The 27,063-nt window shown below is 48.6% G+C and overlaps 2 protein-coding genes across 2 annotated transcripts; one reads left to right on the top strand and one right to left on the bottom strand.

Moving 5' to 3' along the window:
* The first annotated feature begins 3,860 nt into the window (after positions 1-3,860).
* Positions 3,861-17,518, top strand: LOC118078645 (uncharacterized). The gene is made up of 3 exons (XM_088656020.1): positions 3,861-3,932; positions 8,683-8,856; positions 13,642-17,518. The coding sequence occupies exons 2-3, from the start codon at positions 8,724-8,726 to the stop codon at positions 14,970-14,972; spliced, it is 1,464 nt and encodes a 487-aa protein (XP_088512146.1). The 5' UTR covers positions 3,861-3,932; positions 8,683-8,723; the 3' UTR covers positions 14,973-17,518.
* A 2,392-nt stretch (positions 17,519-19,910) lies between these two features.
* On the bottom strand, positions 19,911-25,926 carry LOC148684153 (calpain-5-like). The gene is made up of 5 exons (XM_088654880.1): positions 25,756-25,926; positions 24,970-25,166; positions 24,334-24,455; positions 23,506-23,642; positions 19,911-20,838 (listed from the first exon to the last, which is right to left on the bottom strand). Exons 1-5 carry the CDS (start codon positions 25,924-25,926, stop codon positions 20,659-20,661), a joined length of 807 nt encoding a protein of 268 aa, XP_088511006.1. The 3' UTR covers positions 19,911-20,658.
* Positions 25,927-27,063: the final 1,137 nt, after the last annotated feature.

Raw genomic sequence — 27,063 nt, 5'->3', positions numbered from 1 at the left:
CACCAAATTGGGAGGGGTGGCTAATACCCCAGAGGACAGGATCACACTTCAGAATGACCTTAACAGATTAGACAACTGGGCCAAAGCAAACAAGATGAATTTTAACAAGGAGAAATGTAAAGTACTACACTTGGGCAAAAAAAAATATGAAAGGCACAAATACAGGATGGGAGACACCTGGCTTGAGAGCAGTACATGTGAAAAGGATCTAGGAGTCTTGGTAGACCACAAACTTGACATGAGTCAACAGTGTGATGCAGCAGCTAAAAAAGCCAATGCAATTCTGGGCTGCATCAATAGGAGTATAGCATCTAGATCAAGGGAAGTAATAGTACCACTGTATTCTGCTCTGGTCAGACCTCACCTGGAGTACTGTGTCCAGTTCTGGGCACCACAGTTCAAGAAGGATACTGACAAGCTGGAACGTGTCCAGAAGAGGGCAACCAAAATGGTCGAAGGCCTGGAAACGATGCCTTATGAGGAACGGCTTAGGGAGCTGGGTATGGAGAAGAGGAGGTTAAGGGGTGATATGATAGCCATGTTCAAATATATAAAAGGATGTCATATAGAGGAGGGAGAAAGGTTGTTTTCTGCTGCTCCAGAGAAGCAGACACTGAGCAATGGATTCAAACTACAAGAAAGAAGATTCCACCTAAACATTAGGAAGAACTTCCTGACAGTAAGAGCTGTTCGGCAGTGGAATTTGCTGCCAAGGAGTGTGGTGGAGTCTCCTTCTTTGGAGGTCTTTAAGCAGAGGCTTGACAGCCATATGTCAAGAATGCTTTGATGGTGTTTCCTGCTTGGCAGGGTGTTGGACTGGATGGCCCTTGTGGTCTCTTCCAACTCTATGATTCTATGATTCTATGGTACAGAGATTCCACGTCCATAGCGGCCAGTATAGTGTTGTTGGGAAGAAACATTTTGTCAGTTTGGGAGTGAAAAATGGTTTCAGGGCTGTTTCCCTGTGCTGCTTCACACATGTGGCCCATGCTTTGTACATTGATGAAGAGTTATTATATATATAGATAAGACCTTAATTTGTTTATTTCTGCCGCTTTAAGGACCCCAAGATCTTGTCCAGAAGGGGATCAGGCAATGCAAGGAGGAGGAGGGGGAGGGCTCTGGGTGGCAGGTCTGCAAACTTTTCTCTCTCGGATCCCAGAGTGAGCTTTCAAGGATGTTCCCCATCCTGGAGTTTCTCTGCAGCAGCTGCTGCTAGCTACTATAGTGTAAACTGGTTTTCTGGCAGGAAACACAGGGAAAGCATGGCCAATGTCCCTCTTGCTTTGAACTGGGTGAACTGGGAAGAGTCCCAGAGGGAGGGGCCACCCCACTGAGTAACAGGTGCCCCCCCTCTCTCCACCATCCTTTCCTGTCCAATGGATCTTTCCCAGAGGGATTCAAATGTCTCCGTGAAAGAAATTGTCCACAGAGTTTTGCACGGGCAAAGACCCCCCAGCTCAGCTCATGCTGGAAAGAGGGGGTTCTAGTTCACATCACAGATAATTTATAACCGAAGACCGTCCAGATCCTCCTCCACTTCCTATTGGTTAAGAAATTGCAGTTTACAGGCTTCCCGATCCGATGTCCCTCTAATATGCACCCCCACCAATAACATAAATCCCATGTCCAGTCAAATTAGCCGTTTCACCAACAGGGGTGTTCTATAATATTCATGTCGTCAGATATGCAGACGACACAACCTTGATAGCAGAAAGTGAGGAGGAATTAAAGAACCTTTTAATGAGGGTGAAAGAGGAGAGTGCAAAATGTGGTCTGAAGCTCAACATCAAAAAAACCAAGATCATGGCCACTGGTCCCATCACCTCCTGGCAAATAGAAGGGGAAGAAATGGAGGCAGTGAGAGATTATACTTTCCTGGGCTCCTTGATCACTGCAGATGGTGACAGCAGTCACGAAATTAAAGGACGCCTGCTTCTTGGGAGAAAAGCAATGACAAACCTAGACAGCATCTTAAAAAGCAGAGACATCACCTTGCCGACAAAGGTCCGAGTGAAATTGGACATGCCACTCACTGTTGGCATTCTTTGGCAGATGTTTGATGAGCAAACGCAATGGATTAGATTTAAGGTTGATGAAATGGGGAATGAAAGCAGACCAGAGAAGGGTGGAAAGTGGAGCTAAAGAGGACACAGAGACTTTGGAGAAAAATATCAGTGAAGGCCCCTTCATGGATCACTGCCTTGTCGTGGCGAAGGGGCTTAAATAACTTAGAGAAGTTATGTTTTGGCCAAGTATGATCTTTTGGAGCTGGAGGAGACTCTTGAGAGTCCCATGGACTGCAAGAAGATCAAACCTATCCATTCTGAAGGAAATCAGCCCCGAGTGCTCACTGGAAGGACAGATCCTGAAGCTGAGGCTCCAATCCTTTGGCCACCTCATGAGAAGAGAAGACTCCCTGGAAAAGACCCTGATGTTGGGAAAGATGGAGGGCACAAGGAGAAGGGGATGACAGAGGACGAGATGGTTGGACAGTGTTCTCGAAGCTACAAACATGAGTTTGACCAAACTGCGGGAGGCAGTGGAAGACAGGAGTGCCTGGCGTGCTCTGGTCCATGGGGTCACGAAGACTCGGACACGACTAAACAACTAAACAACAACACAGGGGCCTTCCACATCTGCCCCCCCCCGGACCCCGTGTTCGTTTCATTCCTTGCATGGGACACGGACACGTCCTCAGAGATTATTTTCGGGAGGGGGGGATGGATCTCCTGCCTGGGAAGCCCCCCCACCCACCCGCTCGCTGAGCTGGATTTTTTTGTTGTTGTTGAGGGGGTGTCTTGTTGGAGCCATTTCTGAGCCCAAGGCACCTCCTGCCACTACGCAGACTTTTGCCTCTTCTCCATCCCAGCCTTTCCTTGTGAAGTAAAATTTTAGCTGGTTCTTATGAACCCAGAGAAATGGATCCTGACCCAGGGAGAGCCCAAGGATCCAGGCAAACAGACGAATTTAAGCGTCTCCTGCCCACCAAATAACAGAGACCAAACCAGGACGTACGAAGCAAGCAACAGGGTCCTTCCTCTCACACAGGAGAACAAGGAAGGGCCCCAAACAAAGGTGTCCTGTCCTTAAAAAGAAATTTGAAATTGGTTTCAGCCCACCCCCCAGAAGCATCATCCATATGTCACAGAAGGGGTGTAGCCCAAGACCCCCCCCCTCCCTAGATTCATCATAGGTACATCATGAAAGGGGAGGTCTGGTGGCAGTAATCTGAGCAGTCTGGACCCTGCCCCCTGCCCCCAAAACCTAATCAACAAAATTGAGAGATATTTACATTTCCCTGTTTCCCAGCCAAGTTAATCACACCCTTTTGTCTGGCACTCAGGTATCAGGATGCCAGGGATTATCACTTTAATTCCTGAGACAATTAGAAGGTTCCCCCCACCCCCCTTCTTCCTTGCAGAGGAACACCTGGTCAGAGAGAGAGTCAAAATGGTGTCAGTCAGGCCTGTCTTCCTGTGCTGCTTCAGACATGTTTCTGTACATTCATGTACATGTTTTATGAACAATTATTATTATATATATATATATATATGACCTCAAAATTCTTATAACACTTGGGAGCCAAGGTAAAACACCCCCCCACCCCCAAATGGCCACCCTCGTCTCCCTTGCGGTTTGTCTGGATCAGATGTGGGCTCCTTGGGGCAGAGTCCTTGGCACAGATGGAGGAGGTGGGGAGGGGAGGGGAGGGGGCAGCCCCTGGCGCGCAGGCTCAGAAGGAGGAAAAGTGAAGGCAGGGAGAGGGAGGGGCGGGCTCCATGCGCTCTGCTTTGCAAGGGTTAAAAGGAACAGAGCTGGATTCCTAGAGAGGACAGGAAGTGGAGGGGGTTGAAAGTGTTCCGCAGCGGAAGCCCCTCCCTCCCTCCCACCCACATGCCTTCCTGCTTCCTTCTCTCTCCTGGACTCCGGTGAGTGAGTCTCCTCTCTTAAGGCTGTGCTGGGGGTCCCAGAGGTGCAGGGAGGGCTATTTCACCAGAAGGGGCAGAAACAAACTGGGGTGGGAAGGAGGAGGAGGAGGAGGTCCGTCTAAAACCTTAACACAAAGCATAGCATGTACACAAAATTACAGAGGAAGGAGGAGAAAGTGAAATTCAGGAATAGGAAGGGGAAAGAATCTCCAGGCATCAGATCAATACTGTAAGGGGGGGGGGCTTACAGGGAACAGCCACCCCTCGTCAAATCCAGCTCTTCGAATGGCTCTGACAACAGCGGAAGGACAGGGGACAGGAAGGAGGAAGTGAGAGGAGGGGGCCACGTGGGGCTCAGGCAGCATACAAGAGCCCTTCCTGCAGCCTGTGATATCAGCAAGGAAGGAGGGGCCAGAAGAGACTTCCAGCAGGGAAACAGCAGAGGGACGTCCTTTCAAATTCACCCCGGAACTGAGGGGTCCCCAAACTACTCTGCTGGGGAAGGAGCCAAAAGCGCCATTGGGAGAATCTGATAGTACTCATAGAATCATAGAGTTGGAAGAGACCACAAGGGCCATCCAGTCCAACCCCCTGCCAAGCAGAAAACACCATCAAAGCATTCTTGACATATGCCTGTCAAGCCTCTGCTTAAAGACCTCCAAAGAAGGAGATTCCACCACACTCCTTGGCAGCAAATTCCACTGTCGAACAGCTCTTACTGTCAGGAAGTTCTTCCTAATGTTTAGGTGGAATCTTCTTTCTTGTAGTTTGAATCCATTGCTCAGTGTCTGCTTTTCTGGAGCAGCAGAAAACAACCTTTCTCCCTCCTCTATATGACATCCTTTTATATATTTGAACATGGCTATCATGTTGTTGTTGTTGTTGTTTAGTCGTTTAGTCGTGTCCGACTCTTCGTGACCCCATGGACCATAGCACGCCAGGCACTCCTGTCTTCCACTGCCTCCCGTAGTTTGGTCAAACTCATGTTCGTAGCTTCGAGAACACTGTCCAACCATCTCGTCCTCCGTCGTCCCCTTCTCCTTCTACCCTCAGTCTTTCCCAGCATCAAGGTCTTTTCCAGGGAGTCTTCTCTTCTCATGAGGTGGCCAAAGTATTGGAGCCTCAGCTTCAGGATCTGTCCTTCCAGGGAGCACTCAGGGCTGATTTCCTTAAGAATGGATAGGTTTGATCTTCTAGCAGTCCATGGGACTCTCAAGAGTCTCCTCCAGCACCATAATTCAAAAGCATCAATTCTTCGGCGATCAGCCTTCTTTATGGTCCAGCTCTCACTTCCATACATCACTACTGGGAAAACCATAGCTTTAACTATACGGACCTTTGTCGGCAAGGTGATGTCTCTGCTTTTTAAGATGCTGTCTAGGTTTGTCATTGCTTTTCTCCCAAGAAGCAGGCGTCTTTTAATTTCGTGACTGCTGTCACCATCTGCAGTGATCAAGGAGCCCAAGAAAGTAAAATCTCTCACTGCCTCCATTTCTTCCCCTTCTATTTGCCAGGAGGTGATGGGACCAGTGGCCATGATCTTGGTTTTTTTGATGTTGAGCTTCAGACCATATTTTGCGCTCTCCTCTTTCACCCTCATTAAAAGGTTCTTTAATTCCTCCTCACTTTCTGCCATCAAGGTTGTGTCATCTGCATATCTGAGGTTGTTGATATTTCTTCCGGCAATCTTAATTCCAGCTTGGGATTCATCTAGTCCAGCCTTTCGCATGATGAATTCTGCATATAAGTTAAATAAGCAGGGAGACAATATACAACCTTGTCGTACTCCTTTCCCAATTTTGAACCAATCAGTTGTTCCATATCCAGTTCTAACTGTAGCTTCTTGTCCCACATAGAGATTTCTCAGGAGACAGATGAGGTGATCAGGCACTCCCATTTCTTTAAGAACTTGCCATAGTTTGCTGTGGTCGACACAGTCAAAGGCTTTTGCATAGTCAATGAAGCAGAAGTAGACGTTTTTCTGGAACTCTCTAGCTTTCTCCATAATCCAGCGCATGTTTGCTATTTGGTCTCTGGTTCCTCTGCCCTTTCGAAATCCAGCTTGCACTTCTGGGAGTTCTCGGTCCACATACTGCCTAAGCCTGCCTTGTAGAATTTTAAGCATAACCTTGCTAGCGTGTGAAATGAGGGCAATTGTGCGGTAGTTGGAGCATTCTTTGGCACTGCCCTTCTTTGGAATTGGGATGTAGACTGATCTTCTCCAATCCTCTGGCCATTGCTGAGTTTTCCAAACTTGCTGGCATATTGGGTGTAGCACCTTAACAGCATCATCTTTTAAAATTTTAAATAGTTCAGCTGGAATATCATCACTTCCACTGGCCTTGTTATTAGCAGTGCTTTCTAAGGCCCATTTGACTTCACTCTCCAAGATGTCTGGCTCAAGGTCAGCAACCACACTACCTGGGGTGTACGAGACCTCCATATCTTTCTGGTATAATTCCTCTGTGTATTCTTGCCACCTCTTCTTGATGTCTTCTGCTTCTGTTAGGTCCTTACCACTTTTGTCCTTGATTATGGTAATCTTTGTACGAAATGTTCCTTTCATATCTCCAATTTTCTTGAACAGATCTCTGGTTTTCCCCATTCTATTGTTTTCCTCTATTTCTTTGCATTGCTCATTTAAGAAGACCCTCTTGTCTCTCCTTGCTGTTTTTTGGAAATCTGCATTCAGTTTCCTGTATCTTTCCCTATCTCCCTTGCATTTTGCTTGCCTCCTCTCCTCCGCTATTTGTAAGGCCTCGTTGGACAGCCATTTTGCTTTCTTGCATTTCCTTTTCCTTGGGATGGTTTTCGTTGCTGCCTCCTGTATAATGTTACGAGCCTCCATCCATAGTTCTTCAGGCACTCTGTCCACCAAATCTAAATCCTTAAACCTGTTCCTCACTTCCACTGTGTATTCATAAGGGATTTGATTCAGATTGTATCTTACTGGCCCAGTGGTTTTTCCTACTTTCTTCAGTTTAAGCTGGAATTTTGCTATAAGAAGCTGATGATCTGAGTTACAGTCAGCTCCAGGTCTTGTTTTTGCTGACTGTATAGAGCTTCTCCATCTTTGGCTGCAGAGAATATAATCAATCTGATTTCGATGCTGCCCATTTGGTGATATCCATGTGTAGAGTCGTCTCTTGTGTTGTTGGAAGAGAGTGTTTGTGATGACCAGCTTGTTCTCTTGACAGAACTCTATTAGCCTTTGCCCTGCTTCATTTTGAACTCCAAGGCCAAACTTGCCAGTTGTTCCTTTTATCTCTTGATTCCCTACTTTAGCATTCCAATCCCCTGTAATGAGAAGAACATCCTTCTTTGGTGTCATTTCTAGAAGGTGTTGTAGGTCTTCATAGAATTGGTCAATTTCACTTTCTTCAGCACCGGTAGTTGGTGCATAAACTTGGATTACTGTGATGTTAAAAGGTCTGCCTTGGATTCGTATCGAGATCATTCTGTCATTTTTGAGATTGCATCCCATCACAGCTTTTGCTATCATATCATCCCTTAACCTCCTCTTCTCCATACCCAGCTCCCTAAGCCCTTCCTCATAAGGCATCGTTTCCAGGCCTTTGACCATTTTGGTTGCCCTCTTCTGGACACGTTCCAGCTTGTCAGTATCCTTCTTGAACTGTGGTGCCCAGAACTGGACACAGTACTCCAGGTGAGGTCTGACCAGAGCAGAATACAGTGGTACTATTACTTCCCTTGATCTAGACACTATACTCCTATTGATGCAGCCTAGAATTGCATTGGCTTTTTTAGCTGCTGCATCACACTGCTGACTCATGTCAAGTTTGTGGTCTACCAAGACTCCTAGATCCTTTTCACATGTACTGCTCTCAAGCCAGGTGTCACCCATCCTATATTTGTGCCTTTCATTTTTTTTGCCCAAGTGTAGTACTTTACATTTCTCCTTGTTAAAATTCATCTTGTTTGCTTTGGCCCAGTTGTCTAATCTGTTAAGGTCATTCTGAAATGTGATTCTGTCCTCTGGGGTATTAGCCACCCCTCCCAATTTGGTGTCGTCTGCAAACTTGCTCAGGATGCCCTCAAGCCCATCATCTAAGTCATTGATAAAGATGTTGAATAAGACTGGGCCCAAGACAGAACCCTGTGGCACCCCACTAGTCACCACTCTCCAGGATGAAGAGGAGCCATTGATGAGCACCCTTTGGCTTCGGTCAGTCAGCCAGTTACAAATCCACTGAATGGTAGCATTGTCTAGCCCGCATTTTACCAGCTTCTTTATAAGAATATCATGGGGCACCTTGTCAAAGGCCTTGCTGAAATCAAGATAGGCTACATCCACAGCGTTCCCTTCATCTACCAGGCTTGTAATTCTGTCATAAAATAAGATCAGATTAGTCTGACATGACTTATTTTTCAGAAACCCATGCTGACTCAGTAGACATGTTTTCATGAAGCTCTTGCATTGTAAATAACTTTCACAATAAAAGTACTAAAGACAAGATGGTTTGGAGTGTCGTTGCTCGAGGGTAGCCAGCAACCGCCCTGACAAATACTTTTCCCATTAAGAAATGCAAACTGACAATACCATGCCAGGCTTATGAAGTGGGGTGAGGAGCAAGCAGAGGAAATTGGAATCACTGGAGAGGTTTAGAAATGGGGCTTCTGTGGGGAAGGGGCTGCCCCATTTGTGCTTCTCCAGGGGCAGGAGAATATCTAGGGCAGGAGAATCCCTGCAGGGCCTCTGAGGCTCCCTTTGCTTCTTCCTCTCTCCCAGGACCCTGCAGCTTGTTTTGGCTCCTCGACTCCCCAGGAAGGATGAAAGAGACGGATTCTGCAAAGCTAGCGAGGATGGAAGGGGGAAGGTGGACGGTGGACCTGGTCAGGTTGCCTCCTGCATCCCTCCCCATAACCTCTGAGCATTCCCTCCCAGGGACCTCCGAGAGATCTGGTGAGTCCCAGAGGAGTGGAGATGGAGGGATGGAGGGATGGAGCCGAAGAGGTATTGGGACTTTCTCAGCTTGGGGGTGGGGGGAGGCAGGCAGGTGGATGGAGATGGAGAAGGGGAGCACGTATTCGGGCTCTTCCACCTGCCTGTCTGCGCCTTTGCAGGCAATTTTTGCTAGGAATATATCACAGCTCCCCGGCCACCGCAATGTATCGGCAGCGGTTGTCAGCAGTATCCTGCTAAAACTCAGCTTTATTTCTCCTTGACATCTGCAGGTGAGGCTGTGGAAATGCTGGGCCAGGGTCTTGCCTCCGTAATGGACTGGATGAGAGCCAACAAACTGAAGCTCAGTCCAGATAAGACCGAGGCATTGTTAGTGAGTGTTGCCTAGACCAGATGGCTGGGAGGTCGCCTGCTCTTGATGGAGTTACATCTCCTCTGAAGGAGCAGGTTTGTAGCCTGGGGGTCCTCCTGGATCCTTTGCTGTTGCTTGAGGCTCAGGTGGCCCCAGGGGCCCAGAGTGCCTTCCATCAGCTTCGCCTGGTGGCCCAGCTACGCCCCTCTCTGGACAGGGAGAGCCTAACTCCTGTTGTCTATGCTCTGGTAACCTCAAAGTTAGATGACTGCAATGCGTTATGCATGGGGCTGCCTCTGAAGACGGTTCGGAAACTTCAGCCAGTGCAAATTCAGCAGCCTTGTTGCTCACCGGAGCAAGACAGTTTGAGCATCTCACACCCATCCTGGCCTGACTGCACTGGCTACCAGTTGGTTTACATGACCAATTCAAAGTGCTGGTTTTGACCTATAAAGCCTTAAATGGCTCGGGACCACAATACCTCAAGGACCGCCTCTTCCCATATGAACCTACCCAGAACTGACTGGGCCGCACCACTGCCCAGCCGGGATAACTGACTAGGCCGCAGCATTGCCCAGCCGGGAGAACTGACTAGGCCGCACCATTGCCCAGCCGGGAGAACTGACTAGGCCGCACCATTGTCCAGCCGGGAAAACTGACTAGGCCAAAGGCCGTAACCCACCACCGCGTCCTCCGACGCCTCAGCGCCCACCGCCAAACGCTGCAAGCAGAAATGGTAACCAAGACCACAAAAATTCCACCATCACCACGACATACATATCAACCCCACAAACAACGTCCAAGCAACCCAAACACAAAACCAAAAAAAAAAAACCTCAACAAAATACACCCACCCGTAACCACCAGCACTCACAAATATCAAAACCACTTCCAGATACATTGGACCACATTTACTTTTCCTGCAATTTTGGTATTAATGCGAGAAGGCGATTGCTGGGTGCTTTGCAGGCTGATGCATCGATCGCTGCATTGCCAACTATTCAGCGGTTACTGTCGGATAATAATGATGGAGTTACTTTAGTGGTGGCTGAGTTTTTGTGCTCGCTTTATGCAGAGAGATTGGGCCACTGTGGAGAGGACCAGGGGATGTGTGGCGAATTTGAAACCGTTATGTTTTTGTTTCGCAACCGACCTATCGAAGGGTTAACCCAGACTCCTGGTTAACTGACAGCAGCATTCCATGGGAGGCGTGGCCTGCCTGGGGTTTAAATGTCAGTTGGCGGTTGAGGGTTTTTTGTGGGGGAGCTTGGGTGGTTGCGGAGAAGGTAGACTTACCGGTAGAGTAGAGGAAGTAGTGGATAGGTATTCTGCTATTTGATTACCAAGAACGTTACCTGTGAAATAAAGTTTGTACCAATGATACCAGAAAGCAACCATTGAGATTCAAGCCAAAAAATATCCATCTCTAAAGTGTCAAACCAGTAGTCGTCTATTTCAATTTCCAGCTAAGGTATCCAGGAACCCAGTTGGTGGGGAAACTCTTTTAAACTGTCAAAACTGCCTTTTAGAGGAGAAAGGTTAGTTTGTGGCTGAGAGTGCACCAAGAAAAGGGGGGGCTGAAGGAGGAGACAGGTTCTGGATGATAATAAAGTTACCTCAGGAAGGAGGCTAGCTTTACAGTAAGGGAGGTTCTAGTGAAGGGAAACCCTTATCTGAGTACACATAGGAACAGTCTGACTTATAGCCCCGAGTCTATAGAGGTACCTGGCCACGTTTAGGCTGGAAGAGGACTCTCTATTATTTTTGAAAACCCACGAGTGCTAGAGGGTTTAAAGAAAGGATAGAGCAGGGGTTCCCAAACTAAGGCCCGGGGGCCGGATGCGGCCCAATCGCCTTCTAAATCCGGCCCGCGGACAGTCCAGGAATCAGCATGTTTTTACATGAGAGAATGCGTCCTTTTATTTAAAATGCATCTCTGGGTTATTTGTGGGGCCTGCTTGGTGTTTTTACATGAGTAGAATGTGTCCTTTTATTTAAAATGCATCTCTGGGTTATTTGTGGGGCATAGGAATTCGTTCATATTTCTTTCTTCAAAATATAGTCCGGCCCCCCACAAGGTCTGAGGGACAGTGGACTGGCCCCCTGCTGAAAAAGTTTGCTGACCCCTGGGCTAGAGGGATAAGTGGGAGGTTTGATTTACCTCAGAAATCCCTGTTAGTGCTTTTAATAATTGAGAGGTCAAAGTTATAAGGCGAAAGGAAGGGACCTATTCGCCTCAGAGTGCTAATTGAAAATTGATCTATCGTTTTAAAATATTAATTTAATTAATATGTATTTTATTTCATGAAGTCTATAACGTGAATGCTTAAACCCATAATGTTGTTGTGAAGCTCCTGAACTTGTCATGCCTAATGAAGGTTATTGATATTGATATTAAAACCACTTCCAATCCACACAAAAAATGCACACAAAATGCACAAGAACACAGACCAAAATCTGAAAAACCACACGCCACACCAACTACCCGAAAATCGGCATACAAATCATCATGTTAAGAAACTTCAATCAACCAAAACTTTGTAATGGAACACGGCTAGCAGTAAAAAAACTATTCCCCAGCATCATAGAGGCAACAATATTGACAGGCGCATTCAAGGGTGAAAATGTCCTCATCCCACGCATACCTATAATTTCTTCAGATCTACCATTTCAATTTTGAAGATTACAGTTCCCAATTCGATTAGCATTTGCATTGACACTCAACAAATCACAAGGGCAAACTTTGACATTCTACGGTTTGGACCTACAGACAAATTGCTTCTCACATTGAAAACTGTATGGTGCATGCTCAAGAGTTGGAAATGCAGAAAATCTCCATTTCTTATCAAACAACGGAAAAGCAATAAATATTGTCTACCAACAAGTACCGGTATTATAATATTCTACAAATTACTACCATAAAATGTCTCTATCCTTTCTTCAAAATTTAACCTACTTACCCACAACACACTAACCCACAGAGCATCTTCAACAATATACCGTATATTCTGGTGTATAAGACGGCTTTTGAACCCAGGAAAATCTTTTCAAAAGTTGGGGGGCCGTCTTATACGCCGGGTACAAGAATCTGCGGTCGCCGCATACGGTGGGGGGAGCTCAAAAACGGCCGCATCCCCACTGTATGCAGTGACCATATGAACGCAAAGAAGCGCGCTCGGGAGGGGGCTGCTTCCCGCCAGGGAGAATGGCTCCCTCATGGCTTTGTGACCTGGATCAGAGCAGAGATACAGTTTTGTGTATTTCATTGGTGTCAAGCTGCTGCCTCTTCTCTTTTTGTCAGCGCAAAGCAAAGGGATCTCTCTCTCTCTCTCTCTCTCTCTCTCTCTCTCTCTCTCTCCGCTCTCTCTTCCGCTGGCTGTGTGAGCCTCCGATGTCTCTGCCTCTCTATCTCTATCCTCTCTATGGTTTCTTTCCCCCTTTTGCTCGATGTCTCTGCCTCTCTCTCCCTCTCCCTCTCTATGGCTTCTATTCCCCTTTTGCTCACTCAGCCAGCCTCGTTGTCTCTCTCTCCGCTCCCTCTTTCACTGCTGCTCAGCGTCTTTCGCTGGCTGTGTGAGCCTCCGATGTCTCTATCCTCTCTATGGTTTCTTTCCCCCTTTTGCTCGATGTCTCTGCTTCTCTATCTCTCCTCTCTCTGGCTTCTTTTCCCCTCTCAATAACTAAGCAAACAAACAAACAAACAAACCACCATTTCCCCGGCTGCAGACTTGAGTGCTGGAGAAGACAGCCTCCCCTCCCCTCCCCGCCAAAAAAGGGCTGGAGTACATCCCAAATTCTATATTTTAACTTGAAAGTAAGGGGTCGTCTTATACACCCAGTCGCCTTATACGCCGGCATATACGGTACACAACAAAGTCTCCTTCTTTGGAGTCTCCCTCTTTGGAGGTCTTTAAGCAGAGGCTTGACAGCCATCTGTCAGGAATGCTTTGATGGTGTTTCCTGCTTGGCAGGGGGTTGGACTGGATGGCCCTTGTGGTCTCTTCCAACTCTATGATTCTATGATTCTAATGTGTCAGTTAATGCCAGCCAATAAAGGCAGTGAAAACTACAGGAAGGCCCCACATCTAACTGTATTGAGTTCTTCCTCTATCACAGGGGTGGCCAACTCCCAAGAGACTGCGATCTACTCACAGAATTAAAAACTGGCAATGATCTATGCACATTTTTTGGGGGGGGGTCAGGTCAAAGTTGTTGAGCTTTTTTAGGGGAGCAGAGGTTGTTGAGTTTCTTTTTCAGGGGAGCCAAAGCTTTTTTTTGTGGGGGGGGGGTGATCTACAACAGATGTCCAGTGATCTGCCACAGACATCTGGTGATCTACCTGTTGGAGATGCCTGCTCTATCACAAGCATTCATGAATTTTGTTTAATAAACTGGAACTCTAAGGCTCTAATTAGCTACTCTCTTCATTGCAGATGGTGATGAATTGGAAAGGAAGAACAAGGGGGAAGGGAAGAACAGAATCCACATAGCAGAGAAGTCATATAAATATTCAGAGTGTGGAGAGAACATCCGTCAGAGCTCCCGGTCCACCTCCCATCAAAGAAAGAGCTTCGTTCAGAGGGATAGCCTCACTTCACACAAAACAGGACAGAGTAGGGAGAAATTGTATCAGTGCAGAGAATGTGGGAAGAGCTTCATTCGTAAGGATAGTCTCACTTTGCATCAAAGAATTCATACAGGGGAGAAACCCTATCAGTGCTTAGACTGTGGAAAATGCTTCCGTCTGAAGGGAAATTTCACTTCCCATCAAAGAATTCATACAGGGGAGAAACCCTATCAGTGCTTGGAATGTGGAAAGAGCTTCAGTCAAAGCACCCATTTCACTTCCCATCAAAGAATTCATACAGGGGAGAAACCCTATCACTGCTTAGACTGTGGAAAATGCTTCCGTCTGAAGGGATTTCTCACTTCCCATCAAAGAATTCATACAGGGGAGAAACCCTATCAGTGCTTCGAATGTGGAAAGAGCTTCAGTCAGAGCTCCAGTCTCAGTTCTCATAAAAAAACTCATACAGGGGAGAAACCCTATAAGTGCTTTGAATGTGGAAAGAGCTTTTGTCTGAGTGGTGATCTCACTTCCCATCAGAGAATTCATACACGGCAGAAACCCTATCAGTGCTTCGAATGTGGGAAAAGCTTCGGTTATAAGACCGCTCTCACTACCCATCAAAGAATTCATACAGGGGAGAAACCCTATCCGTGCTTGGAATGTGGAAAGAGCTTTCGTCAGAGTGGTGATCTCACTTCCCATCAAAGAATTCATACAGGGGAAAAACCATATCAGTGCTTGGAATGTGGAAAGAGCTTCAGTCAAAGCGCCCATTTCACTTCCCATCAAAGAATTCATACAGGGGAGAAACCCTACCAGTGCTCAGACTGTGGAAATTGCTTCCGTCTGAAGAAAGATCTCACTTCCCATCAAAGAATTCATACAGGGCAAAAACCCTATCAGTGCTTCGAATGTGGAAAGAGCTTCAGTCAGAGCTCCAGTCTCAGTTCTCATCAAAAAACTCATACAGGGGAGAAACCCTATCAGTGCTTCGAATGTGGAACGAGCTTCGGGAAAAGCTGCCATCTCACTTCCCATCAAAAAACTCATACAGGGGAGAAACCCTACCAGTGCTTCGAATGTGGAAAGAGCTTCGGGAAAAGTTGCCATCTCACTTCCCATCAAAGAATTCATACAGAGGAAAAACCAAAAAAGAAAAGTAATGTAGCAAAAATTATTAAACAGCCCTCATAAAACACAATTGTATAGAAAAGAGAAGGGGGGGAGAGAATAACTAAAAATACCCTTTATCACATTCGTATCATATGATTCATCAACACATAGGGAAGACAGGCGTCCCAGCTCAACCCTGGGTGCCCCCCTCTTCTCCCCCTCTCCCCCCCTGAGAGATCCTTCCTTCCCTGCATTCCTTGCAGGTCCCTCGCACCTCCAACTCTCCTCTTCCTATCTGTGTCCTTAATTCAAAATAAAAGAATCTTAATATAAAAGATACAAAAAACTGTGAAAAGGAAACTCCCAGCTCCCTCTCTGAAAATCATCTGTTGCAACAATTATTCATAATTTGCACTCCAGAATAATCCCATCTGGATTTTGTATCCAGCCTTTTTCTTCCCCTTCAGCAAGATGACACTTTCCCTACATTTCCCTCCCTAGCCCAGATTTTACTTTCTTGGGCTCCTTGATCACTGCAGATGGTGACAGCAGTCACGAAATTAAAAGACGCCTGCTTCTTGGGAGAAAAAGCAATGACAAACCTAGACAGCATCTTAAAAAGCAGAGACATCACCTTGCCGACAAAGGTCCGTATAGTTCAAGCTATGGTTTTCCCATTAGTGATGTATGGAAGTGAGAGCTGGACCATAAAGAAGGCTGATCGCCGAAGAATGGATGCTTTTGAATTATGGTGCTGGAGGAGACTCTTGAGAGTCCCATGGACTGCAAGAAGATCAAACCTATCCATTCTTAAGGAAGTCAGCCCTGAGTGCTCCCTGGAAGGACAGATCCTGAAGCTGAGGCTCCAATACTTTGGCCACCTCATGAGAAGAGAAGACTCCCTGGAAAAGACCCTGATGTTGGGAAAGATTGAGGACACAAGGAGAAGGGGACGGCAGAGGATGAGATGGCTGGACAGTGTTCTCGAAGCTACAAACATGAGTTTGACCAAACTGCGGGAGGCAGTGGAAGACAGGAGTGCCTGGCGTGCTCTGGTCCATGGGGTCACGAAGAGTCGGACACGACTAAACAACAAGCCCAGCCTTCAAATCTTAACCACTCAGACAGTGAAATGTGACTCTTATAATGATTGTCTCAAAATCCAAATTAGTATTTCTCCAGTATCTAGGTCCAGTTTCTATAAAGTCTTATTAAAACTGTTCCATCAAATCTCAGCCACAAGTCACAATCCACAATTATTATCTCTTTTAATGTTCATCCAATCCTGCTTCCTCTTCTTTCTTCTTTTCCTAATCTTTGGACATTTTAATCCACAGAGGATGGGGAAGAAGGCCTCTTAATTCCCTTTCCTCATACGAGATCATAGCTTGCGTTGTTCACCGTTTCAGGAGTTGCATTGCATCCCCTTTTAGGACCCTCGTACCTATGGGACCGCCTCTCCCGGTATGACCCACAGAGGACATTAAGGTCCATAAATAATAACATACTGGAGATCCCGAGTCACAAGGTGGTTAGGCTGGCCTCGACCAGGACCAGGGCCTTCTCAGTACTGGCCCCGACCTGGTGGATCGCTCTGTCTCAGGAGACTAGGGCCCTGCGGGATTTGTCACCTTTTCGTAGGGCCTGCAAGACAGAGCTGTTCCGTTTGGCCTTCGGACTGACGCAGTCTGACCCCGGGGTTACCCTCTCCTAAGGTTTTACCTCATAATGGTTTTATCTTACTTTTAGATTTTTAATTTTAAAATTGAATTTTAACATTGTATTAATCTGTATTTTAACTGAATTGTTTCTTTCATACTTGTGTTGATATTTTTGTTGTTAGCCGCCCTGAGGCCAATCTTGACTGGGAAGGGCGGGGTATAAATATTATTATTATTATTTGTCATGAAATTACAAACATCTCTATGTCTAGCCCCTGCAAAGCAAGCTGGGAAAGCTGCAAAGCATTGTGGAACTCTGGTTCAGCTCAAACAGCCTGGGCTTGGGAAACTCACCTTTTCAACTCAAGGGAGGAAATTCCTGTTGTCTTTCCCTGGCCTTTGATTTAAGTGCTAATTTTCACAGCCTTGCAGCTGGTTTATCTCACATTCTCTTGATAAGAACTAAGTGCTTTCACTTTTGCCTGAGAACAGGAAGGTTAGATTGCCTTGGAGTGATTGATGTGTAAACACCGAACATCAGCATAAGCTCCTTAATTGATTGACAAGACAAACGCTCTGTACTCTATTGATAGGTCCATTTGAAAGTAAAGCTAATGTGGATTGGTCTGTTACCTGAAATCCCACCTGTGCTTGCGTGCACGCCCTTAAGGAGTTTGTGGAGATTTAAGTCTGAAAAAGAAAGTGTTTTGTGTTCTGCAAATGGCTTGCAAGGTGTTTGCCTGTTTTGCTGTCTTGCCGGTTCCAAAAGCCTGAGAAATGCGGAGCTTGCCAGGCTTCTGCTGCAAGTTGCCAGAATGGAGAAATGCAGCTTTGTTTTCCAACACCATTCTAAGTTCGTGTTCGTAAGTAAGCTATGTTTATTGTTTTACTTTCGTAATCCCTTTTCTGAGAACTGTTATATTCTGTTTGTTTAACTGTCTTTCTACAATAAATAGTTGAAAGATATTTCTGTGGGTTTTGGTCCTTCCTGGCTTCACATTGCTAACCAGTCCTTGCTGCTTTGCCTCCTACCAGAGTAATATCTGTCCAAACGGCTTGGTTATAGCGTTTGGTGGTGGCAGTCTACCGTCATTTTAGTAAGGCAACGGGGTATAGCTTGGTCCTCCCCGGAAAGGGGGCAGCCCAGAGGTCTTCGGAGGGAGAGCTGGCATGCCAAGGTGGGGGAGAGACAAAAGGTACCCCGTGCCCTTACATATTATTATTATTATTATTATTATTATTATTATTATTATTATTAGTATTATTTTGCTGGCTGTACATTTTTCTCTGCCGATCATTCCCACACCAGCTCAGCCCAACCTCGTCTTTCTCTCTGCTCCTGTTCTTCCCTCGCCTGCTCAACACAACCTTCTGCCTCTCCCAGCAACTCCTTTCCGGCGACTCCCAGCTTAGGACCCACACATTCCCCTCGGTCTCTTATTTCTGGGTCTTCAATTCCAAGACGCTCCATGTCTGGATGGAGAGCAGAGCTGCAGAAGCTTCTTCGGAGTAGATGCATCTGGTTCCCAATAAATCACGCAGGGGCGAAGTTCGTGGGCAAAAGAACAACTTTTGACTAAAGGTTTTTCAGCTTCTGCAGTTTATTGCTGGCAGTGGGTAGGTGGGGGTCTGGGGAGCAGATATAACAGTGGGGACCATCCATGGGAGGGCAGGGGAGGCCTGAGTGGGTCAGCACCCCCCGTGCAAACCTAGCTCTCCAAGAAGGGAAAGAGTGACCAGCCGCTTGGACTTTGGCCTCTTCTCTCCTCCGGCAAAACGAGACACACCGGAAGAGGGCGGGGAAAAGTCCCGGGCCAAGAGAGGTCTGTTCTGTTTTGTCCCTGCCAAACAGCCCACTCCGAACTGGCTGCGGCGAGAAGCAAGAGGACAAGAGAAGGGAGGCCGCCACTGGCCCCCATCACTGGCGGAGCAGCGAAGAACATAAGCGAAACCCTGCAGGATCCGACCATTGGTCCACCCAGCCCAGCGTCTGGTTCCCACTGTGGCTGACCAGATGCCCCCAAGGGAAATCCAGGAGTAGGACCCCTCTCCGCTCCTGCCTGTGGACTGTCTGGCCAGAGTGGTGCATGCTCTGGTTGTCTCCCGCTTGGACTACTGCCATGCGCTCTACGTGGGGCTACCTTTGATCAGCTACAACTGATCCAGAATGCGGCAGCTAGACTGGGGACTGGGAGCGGCTGCCGAGACCATATAACACTGGTCCTGAAAGGCCTACATTGGATCAGGGTATGTTTCCAAGCACAATTCAAAGTGTTGGTGGCATGATCTAAACTCTGGAATAAGGGCATAAAATTTACGGCATGTACTGTATTAAAGGAAAACAACATAGAATCACAGAGTTGGAAGAGACCACAAGGGCCATCCAGTCCAACCCCCTGCCAAGCAGGAAACACCATCAAAGCATTCTTGACATATGCCTATCAAGCCTCTGCTTAAAGACCTCCAAAGAAGGAGACTCCACCACACTCCTTACCGGTAGTAGCAAATTCCACTGCTGAACAGCTCTTACTGTCAGGAAGTTCTTCCTAATGTTTAGGTGGAATCTTCTTTCTTGTAGTTTGAATCCATTGCTCCGTGTCCGCTTCTCATGAAGATGATGTATCGATGATATCTCACTCCAACCAAGTTGGCAAAAATGTACAGGACTAGAAGTAAAAAATGCTGGAAAAGTTTAGATAAGGATGGCGATCTTTACCACATGTGGTGGCTGTGTAATAAAACAAAGGCATTTGGGGACAGTATATACAATGAACTTAAAATAATGTTTAGATATACCTTCCCTAAAAGGCTGGAGGCATTTCTTTTAGGAATGCTTGGGGAGGAGATACCAAAAGAAGACAAAAAACGTTCTGTATGTGACAATGCCGGTCAGAGTTTTGATGGCTCAAGGATGGAAACATCAAGATCTGCCGATTATGGAGGAATGGCAAACAAATATGGTAGAGTACGCAGAATTAGCCAGGCTGATTTGTGAGCAGGATGACCAGACATTCCAAAAAGACTTTTACATTATTATTATTATTATTATTATTATTATTATTATTTAGTGTTGTACAGTACATTTATGAACGTTTATTTTATATTTGGGACCCTAAAATTCCTATAACAGCAGCTGTAGCTGGGAAAATGTGCTCCTAGCCATGGAGGGTTCTTGAAGGTGACAGAGAGGGGTCCAGGAGCACCCCAAAAACCTGCTCTTTCTGGGGGGGGGTTACCCTGCCCCCAGCCAGCCGCTCTCCAGCCTCCCAGCCACAAAGCCAACAACCTACGAGGTTCAAACTCTGTTAATTTTCTACTCTTTACACAGTAGGTGTAGCTGGGTTTTTACAGATCCTGCTGGGTTTAGAAGACTTTATTAAAGCAGAATATAAAATTTGAAGTGCGGCACAATTCACCACCAGCATTTGAAAGCAGCAAACAGAAGTTCCAGAAGCGAAAAGCTTCATGGCTACATTCCTGGTGTCCAGCAAAGAGAGGTTTTGTTAATGTTTCTAACTTCCCTTTTCCGTTTGCGGCATCCAAGAAGGGAACGGTCTCCCTCGGAAGGTGGTGGGCAAGTCATAGAATCATAGAATCACAGAGTTGGAAGAGACCACAAGGGCCATCCAGTTCAACCCCCTGCCAAGCAGGAAACACCATCAAAGCATTATTGACATATGCTTGTCAAGCCTCTGCTTAAAGACCTCCAAAGAAGTCCCGGTAACTAGACTTGACAATCAACAGCCTTTCCTTGGAGCTCGTAAGGACAGAAATCCACGGCAAGAATTTCCTTCCATTTCCACCTGTGCGCATCCAGACGCGTCCCATGTGCCCCTTTTACCATTTCGTTTCCCACGGCTGCTGCAACCGTTCTCTCCGTTTTATGTACATGTTATAAAATGAAATATTTCAAAAAACTTCTGCGGAAATAAATGACAACAAGCAGTACGGCTTCTTCGTCTTGAGCAGAAGGACGGTGGTCCTTGCCTGTGTGCCGACAGCTCCACATTCTTCGGGAGAGGGTGCCTCCGGGGAAAGGGTGCGCCCACCCCTAGGCGGCCACCCAATGCACTCCCTGGCGCCCATAGAGGGCTCCTTGGCCGAGCTCACAGAGCCAGGAGGTCTGAGCTGGTGGAGGTCTCCACGAGGATGGAGCCCGGGGGGCAGGCAGGGGGTCCCCCTTGCAGCCGCAGCACCTGCCCACTGCCAGCGTCCGGGGGGGCCTCCGCAGCCAAGACTTTGACGTACCCCAGCCGGGTGCTGCACAGGAACCGCCTGGCCCACACCTGTGGAGTGGGGACCAAAAGGAGAGGAATGAGAGATGGTAGATTGGGAAGGGATTTGCAATTTATGGCATGTTGTGAATTGAAAGAAAACTACAGGAGTAGTTACGTAGACTTCGGGTTGTGTAAGCGGCAAACCCGGAAGTATCTTTCCAGGTTTTGCTGCATGCGCAGAAGCGCTCTACCCAGTTGCGAAAACCTCGGGATCCAGCCGGACCTCCGGAACGGATCCCGTCCGCAACCAGAGGTACCGCCGTATATGAAAATGATGTGCCAGCGGTATTTGACTCCCAGTAAGTTGACGGAAATGTATAGGACAAGTTTCAAATATCTGCTGGAAATGTAAAGAAAAAGAAGGTGCCTTTCATCATATGTGGTGGAACTGTAAGGTAACGAAAGCTTCCTGGGAGATGATATATAATGAAATGAAAGAGCAAATGCTAAGAAATAACCTTTGTTAAGAAACCAGAAGCTTTTCTGTTAGGAATTACAGGTGCCTCCATCAAAAAGGAAGAGAAAAGATATGTTATGTATGGAACAACAGCTGCCCAGATGCCCAGAGATGGAAAGAAGGCAAAGTCCCGACAAGAGAGGAGTGGCAAGCTATGAGGGACTATGCCAATGGCAAAACTGACTGGAAAACTGAGAAACCAAGAGGACAAAAACTTTACAAAAGAAGTTATTTAGGAAACCACTGCAAGCAGATGGAAACACGAGCAGGATTTCGATCTCACTTGTAGTGTAAGAATCACCGCGGACAATGTGGTTTGATATAAAAATTGAAGTATGAAAGAACACGAGAACAGGGCCTTTTCTGCAGTGGCTCCCCGTCTGTGGCATACTCTCCCCAGGGAAGTTCGCCTAGCGCCTTCATTATACACCTTTAGCCACCAGGCAAAAACGTGGTTTGATTTGACATCCTATACCCTTTTTAAAATGCTGGCTCTTTTGAGTGGTTGTTTTTTATTGCGTTGTCGTTTTTTGTTTTGATTTTGCGTATCCTATATAATGAAGTGCAAGTGTCTCTGCGTCCAGTCTCTGTGTCCGTGCTACTGCGCATGTGCCCCACGGACACAGGGATTGGACGCAGAGACACGAGGCATTCGGCTCCCTCCCCTTACCAGCTCCAGGCTTGGGCTCCGTTCCAGCCTCTTCACTCCGGCCACAGGCGACAATTGTGCAGCCGCCTCCTCAGCTCCCTCTTTCGGAGCACCGGCGCCCAAGTGGAGCAACGTGCGGGGGGAGGAGGAGCGGGAGACGGCCACAAATTCGGTCACAAGACGGAGGCAGAAAGAACCGCTTGGCCTCAGTGGCGACGGCGTCCCCCAGCCGCCTTTCAAACTACGCTTCCCAGCAGCAATTAAAAACTAACGAGGGCGGTTGGCGGGCTGGTGTTGGTGGTGGGCCAGCCACGTTCCTGGCTAGCGAGGCCGCCACAAGTGTTTTCCCTCCCGCTCTCTCCGTTCCTATCTCTCTCCCCTTCGAAACCTCCCCCCCCCACCGCCCGAGGAGAAATGCTGCCTGGGTTCACTCGCAGGGGGGCGGGGCCTACAGTTCGAGTCCGCCTCAGGCTGGCCGAGGGAGGTGGGCGAGGGGCTGAGGTGATTCTCTCCCCCCCCCCCAGGTTGTCTGAGGAGAAGCACTGCAACGGGTGGCAGCCTCTGTTTCTGGGCTCCCTCCGGGAAGGAGCGAGCCGATGCAAGCAACTCGATCTCCCCCGGCACCTGTTGTTGGAGCGCTTTCCCATTTCCTCCAGCTGCGCCCTAAAGCGCAATCCGGCAGGTGCGTCGCCTGCCCCCCCTACAAAAAAGGACCCAGATATTTGAATGAATGAATGAATGAATGAATGAGTCCCCCCCCCAAAAAAAACCCACACGGTTTTGCCTGTGAGCGCAGCCCGATCCTGTCACTGTTCTAGCACCCGTTAATTTAACGGGCTTCATGATACTAATTTGATATATTATCTGAACTGCCCTGAGACCTTCGGGTATAGGGCAGTATGGAAATTAAATAATAAACAATTATATGCAGTAATAAATGTTTAAAATGAGACTCCATGGAGGGCGGGGGGATGAAGTCGTGAGTTTCGGATGAATCTCTTTTTATGGATATGTTTTTCGATTCTTTGTTTATAACTTTGTATTCGTGGAACCAAATGAAAAACAAAAATGAGAGGATTCATTCATTCAACGCCCGCCCCAGTTGGTGTTCGGGGCAGGGGGAGAAGCCGGCAGGACCCGAGAAGAGGACGGCCCCACAGGAGGGGTGCGGCGGATGGTGTCCCTGATTCCACATTCCTGCATTGCGGGGGGTTGGGCTAGATGACCCTTGGGGGTCCCTTCCATCTCGACAGTTCTGCGGTTCCACCTCAGGACCGCCGATGGCGCCATCCATCATGGACTCAGTCCTCTTGCAGACCCCAAACCCCCCTCCTGGCCCAGAGCTTCCTCCCAGTTCATAGAATCGTGGAGTTGGAAGGGAGCCCCAAGAGGCAGGTATCGGAGCTTTAAAAGCATAGAACTGTTGGGCTGGAAGGGGTCCCCAGCGGTCATCTAGCCCAACCCCCTGCCATCCAGTCTGTACCCTCCCCGGGACAGCCTTCCTTCTGTCACCCGGAGCCCTGGGGGTGGGAGATCATGCCAATGCTCTTGCCCCCCCCATCCCACCCACCTCGATGCGGATGGGCTTCCGCGGGCGCCGGCGGCAGAAGACGGCCTTGAAGTTGAAGTCGGGGCTGGAGGTGGCCTTGTGGAGGCAGGATCGCACCGCCTGCCCTTCGGCGCAGAGCTTCACGTAGACATCTGGGGCTGGAGAGAGAGGGAGGGGGAGACACCCCAGTCATTTGCCCCCAGGCCTCTTGTGGGACCCCTCTCCCAAGGTGAGAAGTATGTCAGGGCCCCTCCCTCACCAGCACCCCCCCCCGGGCACAGGTAGACTATCCCTGAATGTGGAGGCTCTGCGCCACAGCTCAGAGCTGCTGGCCGGCCTCTCCTGCCACCTCCCCCTTGAATTCGCCACATGCCGTTTTTGCAAGCCGCCCAGGGCATGCCCTCAACACCCACCTTGTGGCAGTGAGATCCACAGAGCCATTGTCGTTTTATCTGCCGTTCCTGCATCACAGGGGGTTGGGCTAGATGACCCTCAGGGTCCCCCTCCAGCTCCACCGTTCTACAACTATGTCTGCCGTGGGCAGCTCAAGGCTCCCAAAAGGGGTGGCATCAGGGAGAGGGGAGGGTCTTTCTGCGGAATCACGGAATTGTGGAGCTGGGAGGGACCCCCAGGGGTCATCTAGCCCAACCCCCTGTAACGCAGGAGTCATCGCAAGCTCCACCGTTCTACAACTATGTCTGCCGTGGGCAGCTCAAGGCTCCCAAAAGGGGTGGCATCAGGGAGAGGGGAGGGTCTTTCTGCGGAATCACGGAATTGTGGAGCTGGGAGGGACCCCCTAGGGGTCATCTAGCCCAACCCCCTGTAACGCAGGAGTCATCGCAAGCTCACCTTTGCTGGAGTTGGGGAGCGCCAGCCCCACGGCCCGATGAACCCAGACGGAGGTGATGAGCTGGTGGGATCCGGAGCAGCAGCTGCAGCGTGGAGGTGGGGGGTCATTGCGGTTGATGGCCCTGGGGGGGGGCAGAGAGGGAGGGAAAGAAGTGTATTTTTAGCTTTCCAGGAACATAGATCTCTACGGGCCTCCCAGGGATCATCCAGTCCAACCCCCTGCAATCCCTGCTTAGGGCTCCTTCATCTAAAGCCCACCCACCCGCTAAACTACCCTGTGAACTGCAGGGCTCTGCCAGGGGTACATGAGCTCCCAGAAATAATTTTTGTGGGGTGGGGGGGTGCTTTCAAAATAAATACACAGCCGAGGAGAGAACCCCCCCCACCCTCTGTCTTTCTGGTATCACACAACCGGCTCCATCTGTAGAGAGGGGAAGGCACTCTGCCCATGCCCAGAGGAACACTTGTCACCCTCATTAAATCGCAAAGTTGCAAAGCTGAAAGGGGCAGGTGGGACCGACCCAGCTGCTCCGAAGGGGCCCGTCAGGCGAGGCGAATGCACTCTGCAGATGCTCAGAGGGAAGGAGGGAGGGAGGGAGGCGGGTGGGTGGGTACGGGTTGAGGGGACCTGCTCACCGCAGCCTGGCTGGGCGCTCGCTGTAGATCCGCAGGAGGAAGGCGCTGCTCTGGCCGGGGTCGAAGGTCGTGGGCAGGAGGGAGTAGCGACCCCCGGGCACCTCCGCCCGGAGCAGGACACTGCGGGTGTTGATGTAGGTGGAGCCAGCCATTCGGGGCGGGATGCGATGCAGGCGCCAAGTCCGGTTCTGCTCCACCTGCGAGGAAGGGAATGACATGGAACGGGGAGGGGTCCCCAGCGGTCATCTAGCCCAACCCCCTGTAAGGTGGGAATCGCCGCTCAAGGGGGGAGGGTGGACAGCCGGCCTCTGCTCAAAGGCCTCCGTTGGGCTGGATGAGTCCTGCAATTCAAATTTCAGCGCCAACGGCCCCCTCCTCAGCCCCTCCCCTGCCAGGTCAGGCAAGGCCTCCCCCCCCTAGGGCGGGTCATTAAAAACCTAGTTTTGAAAATGCCTTCTCCAAAGGTCTTATCTTACTACACTAGGAATTATATGGCTATATCTGAAATTTCATGCATATCAGTTAATATCTTGACCCTCCTCCACGAAAATAGCTGTTTACTTGGCCGTTTTCCTATTTCGTGAAGACTGAAATTTAAATTCGGTGGAGAAGGCTCAAGATATTAACTGATATGCATGAAATTTCAGATACAGCTATATAATCCCTAGTGTAGTAAGGTAAGACCTTTGGCGCAGGCATTTTTTTTAAAAAAAAGTTTTCCATGAACCGCCCTGCTCCCGCCCCCCAAGAACCTCCTGCCCCCCAGAACAAGGTGCTTGGACTCACGCTGAAGAGCTCGAAGCCAATGGGGAGGTTGTGCCCCCCAGAGCCAGACCCCCGGAGCTGACGGGTGTCTTCCTGCTGCAAGGAGATCAGGACTGAGTCTCGAAGTCCAGACACATCAAAGAAGAACTGGGGGAGAAGAGAAAAAACGTCAGCCAATTGTTTTGACTGCATATATATAATATGATATGTTAATACATATATATAACATGATATGATGATGATGATGATAATAATAATAATTTATTATTTATACACCGCCCATCTGGCTGGGTTTCCCCAGCCACTCTGGGTGGCTTCCAGAAGGATATTAAAATACAATAATCTAATAAACATTAAAAGCTTCCCTAAACAGGGCTGCCTTCAGATGTCTTCTAAAAGTCTGGTAGGTGTTTTTTTCCTTTTGGCATCTGGTGGGAGGACGGTTCCACAGGGCGGGCGCCACCACCGAGTGAGAGTTCCTTCAGCGGCGGGGCAAATGCACTCTGCACATGCACAGGTGGCACTCAAGTCTACCTAATGCACCCTAGGCATGCACACCACAGACCCCAGGCCCTTGTTCCAGGCCAAGCCCTGTGGTGGGTGGGGGGCTCCTGCTGTCCTGGCAAGCTTTTGGGGGGTGGGCCTCTGGGCTCCTTGACCCTTTCCACACCCAGGGAGAGGGGCCGGTTCCCTGCAGAGGATTGGCAGGCCTAGTCTAAGGTGCCCCAGAGCCAAACCTGGCTGGCTCCCACTTGGATGGTGCAGTGGTTAGAGCACTGGGCTAGGACATGGGGGAGACCAGGGTTCAAATTCCACACCCCCTCAGCAGCTCCTGGGGTGATCTTGGTGGACGGTCGCTGACTCTCAGCCTACCCTACCTCGCATGCTGTTAATACACACACACACACACACACACACACACAAACACAGAAATTCCGACCGTGAAAAGTTAAAGTGTGGCTTAAATTCGCGAACTTAAAAAAACTGGCTTTTACGATATCGCTGCTGAAACAGAAATACAGGAAAATGGAACGGGGGTGAGTGCCTGTGGAATTTTAAGGGAGCAGCTTATATTCGGGGATCGTCTCCCCCCCCCCTTGAATTTTAAAGGTACTGCTTATATTCAGGTCAATATGGAATTTCGTGTTTTTATCTTGCTTTTTTATGCTGTCAACCTCCCTGAGATCTATGGATGGAGGGCAGTACACAAATTTAATAAATCAATAAATTTACGTAATTGAACTGCACAATTGGAAGTGACCCCCCAGTGGTCATCTAGTCCACCCCCACCTCCCACCCCGCAATGCAGGAATCGCATTTTATAGGTTG

The sequence above is a fragment of the Zootoca vivipara genome, chromosome 12 (genome assembly GCF_965207765.1).
Source record: "Zootoca vivipara chromosome 12, rZooViv2.hap1.1, whole genome shotgun sequence".
Classification (NCBI taxonomy): domain Eukaryota; kingdom Metazoa; phylum Chordata; class Lepidosauria; order Squamata; family Lacertidae; genus Zootoca; species Zootoca vivipara.
The sequence above is the reverse complement of the archived record's forward strand: the minus strand, read 5'-3'. Positions and strand labels throughout refer to the sequence as shown.